Source organism: Corvus kubaryi, unplaced genomic scaffold (assembly GCF_017639235.1).
Source record: "Corvus kubaryi isolate FWS band 111438036 unplaced genomic scaffold, C.kubaryi_AGA036_p1.0 66, whole genome shotgun sequence".
Taxonomy (NCBI): Eukaryota; Metazoa; Chordata; class Aves; order Passeriformes; family Corvidae; genus Corvus; species Corvus kubaryi.
The window spans coordinates 21,958,401-21,977,419 of NW_024582054.1; the positions used below are offsets into that span (position 1 = coordinate 21,958,401).

Genomic DNA, 19,019 nt, shown 5'->3' on the forward strand with positions numbered 1-19,019 from the left:
AAGTTTTGTTCTTACCAACATTAAGAGGTAGAACACAATAGGCTGAATCAGCTTCTGTAGGCTTGAACTCTAGTGCAGGTTTCTCAAGACGAAGAATATGTGAAAAAATGTACTGGTGGAGTCGTGTTATCAGCTCAAGCATTTGCAGAGACAGAGTAAAACCAGATTTCTTAAGCTCAATAGATATTGTAACCTCTCCCGAGCGAGTATACACAGGAAAGTGAGGAATCTAAGCAAGAACAAAACCAAAAGAAATCACAAAAGAAAATCCAAAGTGGGATTCCTCTACAGAGTACTGTCTGTTTAGTTCAGATATTGAGGTAATGCTTGCCTAGCCCTACAGCAAATTGGATCAAATAGGACCAGAATTTTGAACTGTGATGGCATTCAATTACAAATGAGACTCTGAAAGTTAAAGAATGACTGATCTGGCTTTTTTAATAGTTCTCCTTGTGTTTTACAGCTCTTGTCTTTATAAAAACTAAGTAGAAAATGAAGTGTTTTCTCTTATGAAGGAAGAAATGTGAAAACCAGCAATATTCCTGAAATGTTTTCTTATGTGGACAACAGAAAATACAATTTGAAAAAAATCTTCCTCAGCTGAGTCTCACCAACAGAAAATGCCTATTAAAAATTTTCCGAGGCAAGAGGTGCCAATTTCAATTAACATGGTCTACTTTTCCTGCTGCTGCTGCAGACTAGGAATGCTGAGAGGACTTGTTACCCTAGCTTTTGTATAGATAAGGTAGTGCAGTGCAGGCCACCTCTGTAGCTGGTATGTCTACTCCTATCATACCTCATACAAGGAGGAGGGACATCTTGAATTTGCCAGCGCAAAATACTAAATTTCTAAACCAAAAGTTTGGCAAAAATAGAATAGATTGTCCCATCCCTGAAGACAGAAAATGAAGTGGTGACTTGACTGGATGGATAGTGTTGCTTATTTTCTGGAGGTTACTTGATATAAGTATCATTTATAGTCACTTCCAACTGTTCAGTCTGGGGGTGGGGAGTAAGTGGATAACAGGTTGTAAGGCATGCAGAATAAGGAAAGGAAATAGATTCCTTACTTGAGGTATAGGTTTGGCTGTCAATATGCCAAAACATCTTGTTGTATCCTCAGGAGGATATAGCTTTCGTCTTCTGAAGTTGAGCTCGTCAGGTAGAGGAGTCGTTAATACCATTCCTATTACATACAAGTAACAGGGCTGATCAGGTTTGGGATAACTATCCCTCAAACACTCTGGAATCTGAAAAAAATCAAAAAAAGAAAAAACATTTACATGATAAACATCAGCAAAATTCACCTAATTATTATTCTTTGAACAAGTCCTCTTACGTTTATTTGGAAACACATTGCTAAAAACAAGGAACAAAAAAAAAATTAATTCAGGCTCAAGTAGTGTTTTCTTTTTCAAGCAAAAATATTTGACCAGTAGCCTGGCATGAGATTTCCTTCATCTTCAGTAGGTGAGCTGGGGGACGGAGGGTGGCTTTTCATAAGAAGATTTACCAAAATTCTAAAGTAGACTTACTAATAACCTGTCCTATGGGTCCACATAAAGTTCCTGTAACTTTTCCAGTACATTCTGGAGCTCAAATGTCTGCCCTCAAAGTTGAAGATGCCTCTTCACGCAGAATCATTCCCTCAAATAAAGGTGTATTTGTGGTGGGTGCTTTTGGATATGCCCAGCCTCAAAAGATTGCTAAGGTAAGGTGCTGGTTGCTGGGGAAGGAGAAAGCAATTGGAACTCTAATAGTTTTGGGACACTTCCCTACAAATCTATTAGGACTGGACCTCCCAAAGGGAAAGGTGTGGACTGATGAAGAAGGTAAAATATGGACTTTTGGGAAAGAAACTCACCATCTATGCCTACTAGGTGCTGCCTCAAATCTTCCTCCCTCCCCTCCCTTCTAACCAATATCAAGCCTTATCCCTTACCCTTGGGAGCAAGTACAGATCACCCCAGTTACTGACTACTTGAAGAAAAGGGTAGTGATTCCAGCACATTCTCCCTATAACACTCCAGGCATGGCCAGTTCACCAAACAAATGGCAATTGGAGACTGACTGTGGACTACTGAGGCCTTAATGCAAACATAGGAGCCCCGAGTGTCACAGTCCTAAACACAGCTGAACTGACAGCCATCATAGAAGAACATGCACACAAAATTGTGGCTACCACTGGTACCAAAGACATGATTTTCATGGTTCCCCTACAGGAATCAGACTAGGAACGTTTTGTATTTACATGGGAAGGCCAGCAGTATACTTGTACCTGCCTCCCACAAGGACTCAAACACCCACCCACAATGGCACACCATGCTTTGGCACAAGAATGGTCACTTATTCCTCCCACAGCAGGGGTATATAAATAGTATATAAATATATAGCATATAGAAGTATACAATATAGAAGTAGACAATATACTGGTGGCAAGAGATGAAACTGAACCAGTTCAAATGACACAAAAGGGCATTACTGAACACCTAAAATCTCAATAATTGCAAGACCTCAGTACACTTTTCTATGGAAAAGAGTGAAATGAAATTTGACCTCCTTTCACAATGAGGCCTTACAATTCTTAATTTTTGAAGCCAACACCCATCAGTCACTAGGCCTTCTAAATCCTACTGATCCCCTACAGACTAGGGACTTGCCATTCCAGGACTGTCCATACATTAATGGCAGCAAGGGCCAGATGATCGTCCCTGGCCCATTGGATTTTACTCCCAAAGTTTTAAGGGACTCGTGTATTTGTTGGGGACATCCCTCCATAAGACTGGAAAAATCAAGACGAGCACTGTAATACTACCAGATCATGCCTTGCTAGCTGATGTGGGATCCTCATTTCCATTTCCCAGTTCAAGGTATCCCATTAGATACTAAGCCAAAAATCCCTGCTCTGATTTTAGAGAGAAAACCAATTGTAAAAACACCAAGTATTTAGCTCCCTGAGGAATGGCCTGGGGCTGATCCAACGGGAAATTTTATTCACACTTGTCACTGCAACAGCATGCTGGACTAAGGTATGGAGTCAGAATCCCTTCCCTTTGCCCCAAGTGTATCTTCAGTTTTACTAAAATGTCCAAAACGCACCAATACCGTAGCATCCCCATCTCCGAAGCAACACAAAGACCGGAATGGCAAATTAGTGGGATTAAAGTTCCAAATTATTATACCACCAGACACACAGTATCACTGACACTCAAAAACGTCTTCACCCTTTATGTTACTTTAAAAAGGCATCAGTTTGTACTTGAAAATATCACTTGGCAATTGAATTTATTGAGTAATTGGACACAACATGCATTTGGAGAACTTAACACACAAGTCCAGTAGGCTTGCAAAATGACTACAAAACAGATCAGCCCTAGACATGCTATTGTTGAAATAAAAAGGAGTATGCAGAACGTTGAATTTATCTGAAACTCAGTGTTGCATCACAATCTGTGATGCCTCATTCTCCATTGAGGAGGCATGAGCCAAGATGAAAGTAATAAGTGATCAAGCTGCAGAACTATTTCAATCTATGCAAACATGAAACTGGTTTGATGGATCAGAATCCAGGTCATGGGTTACTACCCTCCTAAAACTTTTAGAGCTTACAGGATGGGGAAAATAGCACAAATTAAGAGCTGCAATTGTGTCACTGGATTTGTATTTTTAATTGCTGGCATTAGCCTGGTTAAGTGCATGACAACACACTTACGCATCTCGCGTTCCCCTTCTGTTCACTATACTTCTATCAGCACCATGAGAGAAGAACACTACGTCCACGTTCCTCAAGGCAATCTAGAACCATGGGGTGGAATGTTGTGAACGAGTAAAAACTAAGGAATGTTTTTCCACTGCCTCTTCGAAGATCAAGGTTTGAAAATTCAAGTTTTAAATTGCTCCTAACAAAAGCTTTAGAAACTGCTTTGTTTTAGAAAATGAGGCACCCTCTTTGAAAATTATTAAAATAGCTTGTAGTTGATACATCTAGCAAGCAAGCAGCAGACTTTTGATACATCGTGAGAGCCAGCCAATGAACTTTATGAGGTGGACGTGTTGTTGCCACTCTCAAAACCCTCTATAAGCAAGTGCCCAACCTGCCACAGGTGCAGCCAAATCTACATAGTGCTAGAATCTTTGCTGTCTGTGCTGTCCCACACTGTCCTGTGAGGCTGCTCGTGCCCCCCATTACCCCCTGCTGCCATGGCTCTTCTCCCTCACTGGCAAGCTTGACTGTTCTGGGAGGGACTTCACCAGACAAAGACACATCTCACCCGATGCAGATCTCCCCCAGTGCAGCGCTGGACCTGTGGTCGTGGTAGCCTCTTTTCTGTGCTTCCCATAATTATTATGGGCAGTTGCCTACTTTCTGATTTTCTCTCTTTCCTTCCTCTTTTATAAAATACAAAGTTGTATTATCGCTTTGGATCACACCATTTAACCTCATTTGTGTTTTAATCTTGCTTTTGGGTATGCTTAGAACCTTCCTTTCCGCAGTAGTGGATGGAGGCAAAACATGCCTCTCCTCACTTCAAGCAGATCGAAACTAGCTTTGATGCAAATTTCTGCATTTATCCAGTAAGTCTGGAGCATGTGTTATGTCCAACCTCTTTGGAACTTAACAGCAGAACAGGGAAAAAAAAAATAGGTAAAAAGGAAAATGTGTGTACTCAGAAAAAAAAGCTCAACTGAACTTACGGCTTCATTAACACAGATTCTTTTTCCAGCAGAATTGTTTAAAAGTATCAAAAATGTTTTTATACACTTGGGACAAACACATAAACAATATTCAGTACACTGCCCCTTTGCCCAGGCACTACACTATATGAGTTTCCTCATTACAATTCTAGCTCGCAGATGTGAATACTCACAACAGCCACAAGCACTTTTAATTCTGATGCTCATATTTGTCACAGACGTTAAGAAACCATGCTTTATGTTTGGTAGAAGTTCATTACTTTGCAGGTCTCAAAAATAATCCTCCTGTTTATCTAAAACTAAATGGCAATACATGTAGTCCTGGATTTTAAAGTTACACTGTAGTAAAACTATGGCCCTGGCTTAATGGAAAATTACTCATAAATTTAATAACTACATTAAACCCAAGAGGATCTTGCAGACCTTAAACATTTGTCAAAACTTATTTTCCAGATGTGAAAAGTTGGGACAAAGGCAAGGGAAAGTATACTTAGATTCCCTATTAAGAAAAAAAATAACTGAGAAAGAATGATGCATCACTTGACAAATCAACTCCTCTGAATGAGATACCATAATCTTGCATTTTATGAATCACCCCTTTCCAACAACCGTTAGTGAGGTAAGAGGACAGAGAAAAGCACTTGTAGCAAGCAACACTGTGCAAAGATGCAAACTGTGCATCTTTGTGAAATGCAAAGATTATCAGATTCTGAATGAGTTCCCTGTCCCAAAGGCCCTTAGACAGAACCTGTAACAACTGCAGAGGAAAAAGGAAGGTTCCAGAGTAGTTGCAAAATACTCCACAAAGCCTAAGCCTCTTTGCTCCATTTGCTCTTAAAGCATTTGCAATTCCCCCAAAAATACCATTCAAGAAGTCCAATTTTACAAGCTGGTGCAGTTGAAACCTGTTGTAGCAGACTGTGAATACATTGCTTAACACAGAGCTATAGCTTCTTGTGTGATCCTTTTAATAGATCAAGTATAATATTAAGTATAATATTTAGAACAACTTTAAAAGTAAAAAAAACCATAGAAGTACACTTATTTGATATTGGAAGATTTAAACCAGGAATTATGAAATTCTGTATTCAATCAGTAAACTAAACCAAGCATCCAAAAAAAACTCCCAAACATACTTCTGTGTTTAGCCTGGGGTACATCCTTCAGTGTTCAATTATTTATCAAGAAAGTCAATTGGGTAAAGATTTTACAGATTATTAATGCAGGACTATTTTCCTCAGTTATCTTCATACTAGGCAAATACAGCCAACAAGCCCTACAGAAAGAGTATTCTCTCTGAGCTTACAGGCATGCTTCCGAAGCATGTGGTACCATAAACTCAGGTAGCACTGCAGGCTTCCACAGAATTAGAACAGCAAAGTATTTCCACTGTAAATACAAGACTTCTAAAAAATTCTTAGCTGCTAATATTAAGAGTTGGCAATTCTGTCTTATCAGGACATAAAGCATTAGATAGAGATCTAGACAGCAGTAAGTGATACTAACAGCTTTAGGATAGCACTGTCTTCGTTTTGTAGAGCCTGGCCTTCCTGGAACACTGGTTTCTTCTTCATCGTGTAAATCAAGTTCCTCCTCATATTTAACCGTTTCTTTACCAACTGGCATCAAATGATCATCCAGTTCACCTGAATGAAAAAGTACAAAGAAATAGCATTACGAACAATCAAATCTTGGTTCCTTCATATCCTACACAGTAGAGGAGATTCCTTGTGAAAACACCTCACATGTAAGGTTTTAAAATACATGGACTACTGCAAGGCTCCAAAAGTGCAACTTTGGGGAATGAGTGATAAAGACTGAATTTTGGGCAAAAATGCTAACTTCTAGTAAAAAATCTCTTAAATTTAATTTAAAAATTCAATTCTATAATGAAAATATCCAAGACTTCTTTTTGCCCATAAAAAACAATCTTTGACTGAAACACTTATTTTAAAATCACTCACATGGAGTTATACCAAGGAAGAAGGAACATTTATATTTCTCTATCATTCTAAAAAAGCAAATTACTGCTGTTGAATGTGCACTTTCAACACTGACTTGAGCCACCATCAGGGTGCCATTCTTGGATACATTTGTTGATATGAATTCATTGTTCAAAAGGTTTAACTCAAAAAAAAAAATGCAAACCCCAGACCTACAATTTTTTTTTGCTTAAAAAATACATAAATACTTCTGTACTTCATCAAAAAACCTGTACCACGGAATTATCTTTAAAATGTTCCTCAGTGAAGAACATGCTCCATTATACTTACTACAAACAAGAGCTGAAGTAGTCTTGCAATATCCTATTTTTGGAACATGACTTATGACACAGTACAGAAAGGAATAAATTTAGGGTTGCATATTTTATATTTTGTCACAATTCACTTTAAAAACCATGTTCTTTTGGCTGTAGGATGTAGTCCCTGACCTATAATCACTTCTAGAGAACAAGACTCTTTTCCTCTATTAAGTATATTCAATGCCAAAATCTTTGTCTCTTGTACTAATGTTGCTTTTGCTGTTTAATACAAAATATGTTAAATAACAAGACTTCCCTGTAAAATTTAACTTCAGTTTACAAGGTGTAAGCTAAATTATTAAGTCCATGACCACATCACAAAACAAGGCAAGTGAAAGAAAGCTGCAATAGATGGCTACAACAGAAGGGCATGTACATCCATACCATATGCAATTTCTCAACTATAAAATATACTTTAACAAAGAGGTTGTTTTTCCAGTTCTTACCAATTTTGTGCAGTTTTTCACAGCAAATAAGAGCTACAACTCTCTCAGCCAGTCTTGCACAACTCATTGGAGGGCCCTATAAACATTTAAATACCTCGTAAAAACTTTGGGTGATTAGCAAGTTACTTACTATATATGTTTAATTCAACACAACAAAGAATTTGAAGCTAGGAAAATTTTTGTAAAAAACACACTGATGACAGTTTTGTGAAGATATTCAGGCTTGCTTTTCTATGAAAACCAAAATTACAAGAACTCAACTATACTATTAATCAAAACCAATAAAGGACAAGTGCATGAAACAACATACAAGGAAGAATATCTAAATATTTTTGCCTTTGGCATAAACAGTAACTGATGGAAAATGGATTATAACAAAATCAGATAGTAATCTAAAAACAGAGTACAAAAAAACCCTCTGATTTTCATTAACAACAATGAAACTAATTCTAAAAATGGCACAGACCAATTCTTAGCTCAACGTACTAATGTATTTCCATGCTTTTCCTTCCCCAAATACCTACAACAATTGAAGCTCGAAGAGGTGAGTTGATTGGCAGGTAGAGAGTAGAGTAAAATGTATGGTCAGGCAGTTCCCGGGTTTTACACTTGGGAGCCAGGTGTGTAAATGGATCACTTGGTAATCTAGCGCAGTACCTAAGTTGACAAAACATTTTATACATCATCAAAACCTGCAAATTGAAACCTAAACACTTTCCAGTGCAACCTTGCCCTACTGGTATGACTGCTACAGAAGATGATTTCAGGCATACTGAGCACTGCAAAGGTATACTGCTGACTCATATTCAACTAACTTCTGAGCAGAAGACCTCCAAGTCCTTTCTTTATTATAAACCTGGTCTCCAGCAAAGTCACTCCAGCTTGTAATGATGCGTAAGACTATTTCCTGCCAGGTCCCAGGGTTCACATTTTGTCTCCTGAGCTTACTGCTCTCTTATTCCTCCTGTTTATCATTCCCCCTCCTGCCTTTCCTCCCTTGTACTGACCTTCCTCTCTCCCAACTTAGTATTAAATGCAAACATGCTGATGTTAAACTGTGCTGGACCTCCTAACAGTCCAGAAGTAATGCTACATATAACCAGTTGCCAAATAGCCATTTACCGCCTGTCATTCATCCTTCAGATCTGACTGCTTTGAGAGGCTTTATTTACCACTCCATCAAAATGCTCTGCATCTCAAGAATTTAGCTATTAAAGTAGTACTTTGGCAATTGCATCTAAATCTTTTCTTAAGTAAATGACATTCACTGCTTTTCATAGTCAACCACTTCATGATACTGGAGATAAACAGCCCTCAGTAAAACCTGGTTGGTTTCTGCCAACCCCCTTTTCTTTATGGGCCTAAAACCTGCTGCCATGAGGACTTGGTCCATAGGATTCCATATGACTATAGTTAAATTGACTGGTCCACAGCTCCCTGGATCCTCTTCCTTGTCTTTTTTGTCCTCCTATCTCAGAGAACCTCCTCTAACTGCCATCGCTTCACAGAGCTGATATTTGACTAGCTCCCTTGGAAGCATACCATCCCATCTTGTGGACTTTTATTACTGTGGTTTTGTTTTTAAAGATGACAACAGATTGCTATTACAAACATGAATACTAGAATTGGAAGATTTAACTACAGTTTTAACAGTTCTTTATTTATTTTTAAAACTAGATTGACAAGAGCAAAAATGCAAATCTACTACATATTTTGAAGCTGAACATTTTCAGGGAAGCTTTTAATTGAACAGGAATCAACATAACTACAGTTATTACCAGAGCTAGAACCTCTGGTAGGATAAATATGAAGAAAACAAATAATCCCTTCAAACCTTTGTGACCACTTTCTTTAGGAGAGAAAATTCTGTCACAATGCCTAAGAGGAAATGTGTAAAATGCCCCAGCCCATGCTTCCATGTTGTGAGACTGACTAAGAAACATTTTATTCAATTACAGGAAATAAGAAGTGAATATGCCTCCTACCTGTTTATGTGCCCAATAGCAGTGTTAATAGTAACCCTTGGACTGTTCTCATCTGGCCTCAATACATAGGGTGGAAAGACATCGTCATCATCAACAATGGGTTCAGTTTCAGTTTCATTGGCATCAACAGACTTTGAGCATTTGTTTCGGAGGATCTTAACATTTCAAGAACAGAACATGATGAGATATTTTTCCCTTAAAACATACTACGATACACTTAAAAAAACCAGGCCCATTCCTTTGACCTCATACCTTCTCAATTGCTTTGTATGTCTTAAGATCTTCTTCAAAACTTTTGATTTTGTCTGTATCTGCTAACATAATGTAGTTGGAAATTGGTGCTCTAGCTCTTCCTTTTGACTGCACATAGGAACGGTACTCTGTGGGCAAATCAAAACGCACCACCAAGTTGCATTTTGGTATGTCAACACCCTCTTCTACAATACTAGTAGCAATAAGTAGGTTGGTCTCATGTGCTCGAAATTTTCTAAGAACCTGCAAAAGTAATGAAGACAAATTTGACATATTAGTCCAAGATCTGTTACCATCATGAGATTCAACAAAAGGCAGTAAAAACCAAGATGACTGGCTCAGACGCCCCCAAAGCATGTCCAGACATGAAAATACAAAACTATTACAAAGAATCTTTTCAGAAACATAACAAGACTATTTATCAGAACCAGCAGATTTCTAGGAATAACATCTGATATATGGAACCACATGTGTCTAAGAAGCTACTATAATCCCTAGAAATGGAGAGGATCCCCCCTATCTACTTACAAGTTTTCAGCTGTGGTATTAAAGAAAAAAAACCCGCTGCTTTCAGGACACCATCTTTTCCCAAACATTTCTGAGGCTGAAGCATCCTCAGGGTAGAGCACATTCTAGAGCTGGCACTTCTGGTATTTATACTATATAAGAAACAATACTAAGGAAAGGTGTGGTGTCAGGACCACAACCCAGACAGGATGAACTTTAAACGATGTAAAATCAGGTGGGTTTTTTTAGTATTTATAACATTTAATGATTAACCAAACTCACATTTAGAAAAGATAAATATTAAAATCAGCTTAACTACTGAAAATGTCAGTAAGCCTGACATTCTTTACAGTAGTATTATATTACCACTAACACAATGCAGAAAAATTAGATAATGATCTGATTAAATATAAACATGATTTTACATGAAGTTTTAATTTCTATTTGTGTAATGTAACATAGCAGTATCTCCAAACGTACTTTTATTGTTTTACAAACAACATCTGAATCTCCAATAAGTATGCGTATTTGTTAAAACAAAGCTGTTCCCTGGACTTCTCATGACTGTGCCCCAGACTCTGCCTGTTGGTTTGTTTTGTTTTCAAAGACACACACACACAAAAGGTTCTGAAGGTACCACCAGTTTAAATTTTTTTTTCTTGAAGTTACCTCTTCCTGTTTTCTAAATTCTACTTCCATCTGCTTGTTACGAGGCTGGTTCTTGCCAATGCCATGTCCAGTTATAAAATTGCTACTGATATAAGCCAGTTCTGGATCTTGCTTGCCAGCTTCTTTTATCAACCTAAAAATATTACACGTGTTTTAGAAGTTACACAACCCACAAAATGGAAGAAAATCTTTTGTTTGTAAGACCTATATTAAAAGGAAAAGTGGAAGCATGACAATTAAGTCATGCTAACATATAAATTGACTGCAGTCTTCTCGAAAACCTCTGTAAGGTTACCACAAGACAGACTGCATACAGAAACACAAGGAGTGCTCATGCATCAGACACATTTCAGACCTATCATGGTGAAACTAGGTATTCTGAAACCAATCTATTACTCTAAGGCTCTCTGTTGTTAAAGCACCCTACTCAAAATTACTTTGTTAATCTCTTTTTCTGTAAGCTATAGCTGATCTTAGAAGAAAGACCTGTAACTGCTTCCTCAACAAAAGTATATTTCCTCAGTATAAAATGTTAACTTTTAGGTTAAAATTTAAGATTGTAATTCTACTTAATATTAGAACATACATTCTGTTCAAGTACACTGGTGACAAAATATTGACCTGATCTCAAGAGTCATGCTCAGCCTACCCAATGAGATGTTCACTACTTGTGAAATTAACCCAAGTAGAGGACAAAATACAATTCTTTAAAAGGAATACTCAACAGGGATGTGAGGAGCATTCATGCTCTCACTTCATTTCCACTCAGTTTATTCTTTGTGTTACAGAAGCAGAAAACGCTGGCTTCTGCAGTGTTCTGATTTCACAGATAAGGTAGAAGATTGCTCACCTATATAATGCCCTAAATCTAAGAATGAGGCATGTGTGGATTTAAAACCACAATTACAGTGCACAATCAAAGGAAGTATCAGTTTCCAGGATGAACAGAATTTGGAACTTCTCAGCTGTAACAGGCTAATTTTAAGCAGCAGAGCCAATAAAAACCAAGGGATTATATACAACAAATAATCCCTTGCATTTGTCACTACAGCCATCCCAGCACTACTCTGCTCAAAGCATATCCATCCTGTCCATGGCCAGGTGCTCCTCACAGCCAAAGAACAGCCTACCTCTCTACACCTCCAGCAGCAACTCCAACCTTTCCCAAAAAGACCTCTAGCATTTCTGCCACTCATATAAGTAGATGGGTGTGGTGCCAGTCCCCGGCTACAAGCCTACCATCTGCCCAGCAAGCTGCTGCCAAACCAGATGGAAAATGACAAAGTTCTCCCTGCTCCTTCTAACCTCAGAAAACTACTGAAGTCTTGCCCCCTTTCCTAGTCCCTGTTTTAAACAAAATTTATGGGAACATAAAACACCTTGAAGGCTTTCCTCCTTATAGATCTGTTAAAACTGGAATGAACAGGGAGATAGGCAAGAGGACAGAAGAGGCATACAACTTGCCACCCTTAGGGGAATAGACTAGAAGGATCCTCCTGTGCCAAAATGCAAATGTGGTTTGTTAGTTCAAGGCCAAATGGAGTTACGTTTCTGTATGCAGTCTAGGCTCTCAAGACAGACACTCTAAGAAAGCATGAGTTAATAACTGGACAGAAATATTTTTTTAATATTTCTTTTTCAACATGGCATTTCTGTGAGGTCATACAGATTGAGTACCTACTAAATATCTTAAACACTCTTACTTTAGTTCACTTGTATAGAAACGGACAATTAAAAGCATCTGAATAAATACTTCATTGCAAATCTTCAACAAGTTCCTGAGAAATATTCACTACTTCAACCTTGTGACTAAAAAAAAGTATTTGTGGTAGGTAACAGGTGGTGTTTTTCAAACAGATACAGGAACTTCTGCTTTCAAACCCTTCTCTTAAGAGAGCTGAGAGGGACTGCAACACAAATGGAAGGAAACTGGGCTTCGGAAAATCTCTTCTGTTCTGAAAAAAGGCTTATAGGCACCAGAACTCAACTGTATACACCAAATTAAACAGTGAGCGAGCCTCTCCATCGACTGAGTGTAATAATAATTAAAGACCCAGAAAGTACAACTCATGCCATGAATTTTGCCCTTCTTCCGTCATACTGGATTTCATAAAATGGTATTCCAAATACTACCGTAATAAATATATTTTAAGAAAAATTATACTTCTGTTTTAACTCAGTTCCTTTTAATGATCCATACTGGATTACTGGAAGCTCAAGTAGCTGTGATATACTAATTCAATCACTCATGACTCTCCCATTCAGGAGAAAGTCTTCCCCCTATATATAGCCTAATTATAGCTATCATCAGGAGAGGCCCTTGAACTAAATCCACTCTGCTGAAGAGGGCCTACAATGAGCTTCTCCACTAAAGGCTTCCGGTCTTAATTCCAACAGCTCAAGTCTGATGGTCAATACAACATCGGGTATTCTGAAATCAGGTGCTACATGAGGTAAAGGAGCATTTTGAGAATCTGGCAGCTAGCTTTCCGAAGGGGATAAAAAGTTACATTCAGTTTTATATTTTGCCACCAATAACCTCTGCTCAAGGTGCCTAAAGCTCAAAGATGGCAGAATTTGATCACCTATTTCATCTAGAGACCATATTCTGTCAGGTTCAACAGCAGATAGGACACTGTATAGTGCATAAATCACAGAATACAAGAATGCACAGTGGAAAACCAGTATTATTTAAATCACATTCATAATGGAACAGAGAAGAAAAAAGTTTTCAGAATTCTGTGCATTCCCTGCCGGGTAATGAAATACTCATTTCAGCTCAGCAAAAGACTGTTAATGTTATTTCTTCAGGACTTACTAACAGAATATGTTCATTTTGCTGAACAGCTTGGTTTGCCTCATACTGCAGATTTATGTAAACATATTTAAAATGCAAAAAAGAAAAGAGAAAAGACAAAAGTTGACAAAAAACACATAGGCAAGTCTGCAGATCAAAGGATATGTTATGCACTTATTGACTCAAGCAAAAATGTACCAACAGAGGGGTCAGATTTAGAGGTATCCAGGATGCAATGAACACCTTGCATAAGACGTTTGCTACACTATCAGAGAAACCTATCAAAAAACCAAAACCAGGATAGGTGAATCAATCATGTCATTCACAGTTTGTGGAAAACAGCTTTTAACAATTAAGTGTTATACATAACTAACATGTATCACATTCGAGAATACAAACTGACAAGGAACTACAATATTGCAAGCTGGCAAACACTCCCAGGGTTCATATTTTTCTTGGTGGAGACTTTAAGAAAGCACTTAGTGTTTGACTAAATAGGTGCTTTATAAACATCAACTGTGAAAGTAGTACTGGTAAATATTGAGAGATATTTGTGCAAGAGTAAGTTTGATTTTCTCTAGACTTGGATCATATAATACTGTCATTTAGTAGGGTAATGGTGAGATTTCCAGAAGTATTGCACTCAGTAGGCTAGAGAAGTTTCCAACATCCATTGCAAATATAAATTTAAAGACTGATTAAAATAAATCAGTATATGCTTATTTTATAGGTTTAGTACAGTATTTCACATTTTGCCTTCTAAAGGAATCAAATTAAAAAACTCAGGACCGAAACAAGTCCTCCAGTACAACTTTCAAAGATATATGCTCTTCCCTATGCTTTAGAATATTCCATATCATCTCCTACACCAACTTTATAAATAGACTTCTGAAAATACATGGCAATCCCCTATATATTCATGATATTAACATCCTGGCAGCTGAGTCTGCCTTTTTTCTTCAGAATATTTATTTTAAATAAAATGCTTTACCTATTTAGAACAACTGCTGTGTATCTTCTTTCCACAAAAATAATTCCACATAAAATATTAGTAAAGGGAGATGGGAAATTAGTCTCTGGCTTCTCTTTCTCCTCAATTTCTTCATCCTCATCATCATCTTCAGAATCACTCCAAGATACGTAATTATCCTGATTCCTATTGTTATACCATTCAACACTTTCAAACTGCTGCCGTTCATATGGTTTGTATTTGCGCAAGATTTCAAGCAGCTTTATTACTTTTGGGGTCACAAATTTCAGGTCAAGTGAGGCAGGCGAGAAGTGCTCTTCACAGAGTGCATGTATTTTCCTTAGGAAAGTGTCTGTAAACAATAAAAATTTCCTGTGCAGCTCCTCTTGTTCATGTTTGATATACTTCTGCAGCTCTCTCACCATCATCCCAGCTACCTTATCTGCACACCACGGTCCCAGAACAACCAACACAGCTCGACAGTCTGACAATATCTACAACAAATGAATTCAAGTATCAGTTCAAAGAGTACATTCATGAACTATTCATTTAAGACTAGGGGCTTTTTTCTCTTACAGCACAGTCTATGTAAGGATTATGACAATTTTTCTATTAAAAAAAAATGCAGAAGTCTGTTTTTCTTATTTAGATGACCTTGGGAAATTTGGTGTTTCTAATGGACCAAGTTCCCCCCTCCCCCTTAAATTACTACCAATCAACTTCAAACTGTACATTTGTAAATCTCCAAAATACCCCAAGCTTAATCAAAATTTTGCTATTTTGTAGAACTGTAATTTGAAAATTATACTACAAAGAAGAGTATTTTTTGAAGCAGCTAGATAAACAAAGCAAAAATTCTTATCTTTATTATATAACATAGAACTAATAGAATAAACACTTTACTGGGCATTTTTACTTTATTTACTACTGACAGCTGGCAGGGTTTCAAAAGCATATAACCAGAAAGTTGCACAGTGGCCTTAGGGTAGCCTTAGGAAGTCTATCCTTTCAAAGGAAAAACAGAACACAGTGCTTTGTATGTGTGGGTGGAATACTAAAACAAGAGAACTATATCCTATTCAGAGAAAACAGAATAGGCATTAGAGTACCATCATAATCTTATCTGATGAGAAGTTGTTCCCTCCTGAAGAGTGAAGTTGTCAGGCAATAAACTAGCAATTCAGAAATGGGGTACACTGGTAAAAGGACTTATCATTTGGATGCCCTTTATTGCACCAGAAGAACTACAACTGAACTGTAACAGTCAGGATGCTGGTTTTCAGCTGCTACTTTAATTTCTCTTCCTTCTTCCCTTCTGTGAGGAAATAAAGAACAGGCTATCATCCTCTTGATGCTATCCTCTGAGAAGTTTATTAGCTCTAACACTTAAGGGCAAAATTATCTAGAGTAATTGTAACTTCATACAGAGGCTTGATACTCCTACATTGCCAAGACATAAAACACCTCAGTCTGAAACTCATTTACTTTCTTAATTTGGGTGCCTCCATCTTCTCTGAGATGCTTTAGATGTATAGCAGTTAATCCACTCTTCTGGACTCTGCAAGTCATGAAGATTGCCTCCAACCAGCATTCCTTATGTATTTTAGCCTATTATTGTTTAAGTTTAGCACAAAAGTAACCAGGACTTCCAATTCCCATGCACTATGATAGGCTGCCTTACGTACCATCTTTCCCTCTGGCACAAACAGTATTTTATGGACAGAGTCAGAGTCCTCAGTTTCTAAGAATGCTAAAGGAAACCAAAATATTTTGGGCTGAAGAAAGAAATACAGTCTATGACAAATTTGGAGAATATCACAGGAATAGTCACAGTAGTGACTCACTACTGACTTCTTGTTCAAAGACTTACATCTATGTAAGTTCAAAGACTTACAACTACATTAGGAGGTAATTCCAAACCGGGAAGCCCAAGCAGGGTTAAAAAAGGCGTCTGGACCCTCTGTGTGAGAGGTCCCTGCTAAACACTCCACACCTTCTGGGCCAAAAGTCAGGACAACACAGGGGCAAACACAGAGAAAGTCAGGGGCAAGCTTGAGATTCAAATTCCATTCCAGCAAGGTGTGTCACTAGTCCAATACTGTTCTAAGATAAACTGCAGACACCATACATCTCTGGCTGGAATTTTTCCCTAAATTCTTCCTTTATCAACTTTTAATGCAACTGGGTACAGTCCAAATTCTTCCTGAAGCATTATTTCCTCTTCTGCACTGAATTTATTCAAAGGTCATAGGAGATTGTGAAAATGTAGTATTCTTGACTTCAGAGATAAGGACCAACTACATCAGGGTGCAGAACTGTTTTAGTGTTTTAAGCAAGTCTGAATCTCAAACTAAATGAAATTCTAATCAATGCCTGCCATTGAAGCCCCACTCATTTACGAACATAACTGCATGTTAATGAACACAAAAATCAGAAGTCTTTTTGCTTCAGATAATCAAGGATGGCTAGCTTAGGAAGTTTCAGTTATGTAACATATGTGGCAAAGAAAAACAGTAACAAGATTTCTGCTCCCCAGGTTTCTCACATTTCTTGATATTCTTACCTGCTTAGAAATTAAGGTAGAATCTCTTTCTTTTGAATGCACAGATATGTTGCAGTCATTTAGAAAAGCCAGTGCTTCATCCAATTCCTTTAATAATCTTCCATACAGCCCACTTTTGTCAGTATATGGTCCACAGTCTACAACAATCTCACATGGCTGAGAAGTATATCTTAATGAGGGCAAAGATCAAATTAAACACAGTTCTGAAAGCCAGGGCTATTTCAGCTCTAAATGTTATACAGCAAACACAACAGCAACATGATGTGTATTCAAGAACATTTCTTTCCCCACCATGAATTAAGAATTATTAAAAGTTATACAGTTAAACACTTTAGAAAAACCTCCACCACCCCAAATACTGAACTACTTAATTCTAGATACTGTTCTAATACACTTCTAAAAAGGAGGTTAATATATTGCTATCTTCACTTTAAATATTGGAAAATTTAAGGAAATTCAATTTATTTCATCAACATCTTCACTCATTTTTCCATAGTGCACTCTCTTGATATACAAAAGAAAACCAATCCACATAATGTAAATTTATGTCTATATATCCATTTACACAAGTAAAATAATTACTATTCTTGAATGGCAGTAAGAAATTCTTAAAAGCAAATTGTTCAGATGAGTTCAAAAAAATGCATTTAAAACATTTACACACAGACTAAACACCTGCTCCATAACATGAAAAAAACCCACTTTTAACTTTGTCTGAAACACAACAGTACAGTAGAGGTGGAAGAAGAAAACATTCTACGTGGCAATCATTTCACCTTAATTATTCCCTACACCAAGTCATCGCATTATCACCACCTTTAGTTTAACAACATTAATAGGATTCTAGATTCTGTAACTCACTTGCCCTGCTATTTAAATATTTACTACCTCCTCTCATCTCCCTCTATCTTTCATCAGCCTTTAAGACCCAGGCTATGCATTTGGGGGAAAAAAAAAAAAGGCAACTTCTCTGGCATTAAGAACACATTGTACTGTGGACATTGCAACACATTCCTAAATAGTGACATTATGGCATCCACTGGACATGAGATAGTTACACTTCAAACAAAAGAGTTCATTTTAAAAGTTCAGGAATATTTTGTGAAATGTCAATTTTTTAGCTTGGTGGTGTGTTGAGGGTTTTTTGGTTGTTTTGGGTTGGGTTTGTTTGTTTGAGGATCTTTTGTTGTGTCTTTGCTGTTTTATTTTTTAACTACAGAAAATCTCTCCATACCAAGGCCAATCAGCCTTTGTATTCATAAGCCATTTAACATTCCATCTCTGCCCTAACGGAATAGCAGCATCATATACACACAATTCTAAAATTTAGAAGATGAAATATTGCTACTGGTTTATTCCTCTATCCAAAAAGGAAATGCAGGCATCAATTTACCAACAATCATTATAAAACACACCTGTCTAAGACCACCAAATCAGTTGCAGTTTCAGCATTGCTCTTTAAAATTTTCTCCAGTTTCTGGATCTTCTCCTCTAACTCAGCAGGATCACATTTCCCATTTAAAATGGAAGCTGTTAATCCCAAAATTCGAGGACATGATGGATAATCCTCACAGATCTGTGAAATCAAATCAAATTAAATTATTTGCAAAAGGTATCCTGTTAATCTACCTGCAAACTTACGATGCTTAGGCTGGAAACTTTTATTTCAATATCAGGTGTTGCAAAAGGAACCAAACACTGAATTAATATTTTCTGTTCTACTGACAGGAAGCTAAACAGCCATCATATTTAAAGGTAAATACTTACAACATGGAAAAATAGAAACAGTTAGCATTAAACAGAATATCCTTGTCACACTTACAATACATGTCA

The 19,019-nt window shown here is 37.4% G+C and overlaps 1 protein-coding gene across 4 annotated transcripts in view; it reads right to left on the reverse strand.

Annotated features, from left to right (window-relative positions):
* Positions 1 to 19,019, reverse strand: part of DICER1 (dicer 1, ribonuclease III) — a 68,113-nt gene that overhangs the window by 19,729 nt on the left and 29,365 nt on the right. For all 4 annotated transcript variants that reach the window (XM_042046963.1, XM_042046962.1, XM_042046965.1 and 1 more), the window contains exons 8-18: positions 18,602 to 18,762; positions 17,187 to 17,355; positions 14,645 to 15,117; positions 10,857 to 10,989; positions 9,681 to 9,923; positions 9,429 to 9,583; positions 7,968 to 8,100; positions 7,444 to 7,519; positions 6,202 to 6,341; positions 1,071 to 1,250; positions 16 to 229 (exon numbers count right to left, since the gene is read on the reverse strand). In XM_042046963.1, the coding sequence (XP_041902897.1) occupies positions 16 to 229; positions 1,071 to 1,250; positions 6,202 to 6,341; positions 7,444 to 7,519; positions 7,968 to 8,100; positions 9,429 to 9,583; positions 9,681 to 9,923; positions 10,857 to 10,989; positions 14,645 to 15,117; positions 17,187 to 17,355; positions 18,602 to 18,762 (2,077 nt within the window). The remainder of the gene's footprint in view (positions 1 to 15; positions 230 to 1,070; positions 1,251 to 6,201; positions 6,342 to 7,443; positions 7,520 to 7,967; positions 8,101 to 9,428; positions 9,584 to 9,680; positions 9,924 to 10,856; positions 10,990 to 14,644; positions 15,118 to 17,186; positions 17,356 to 18,601; positions 18,763 to 19,019) is intronic.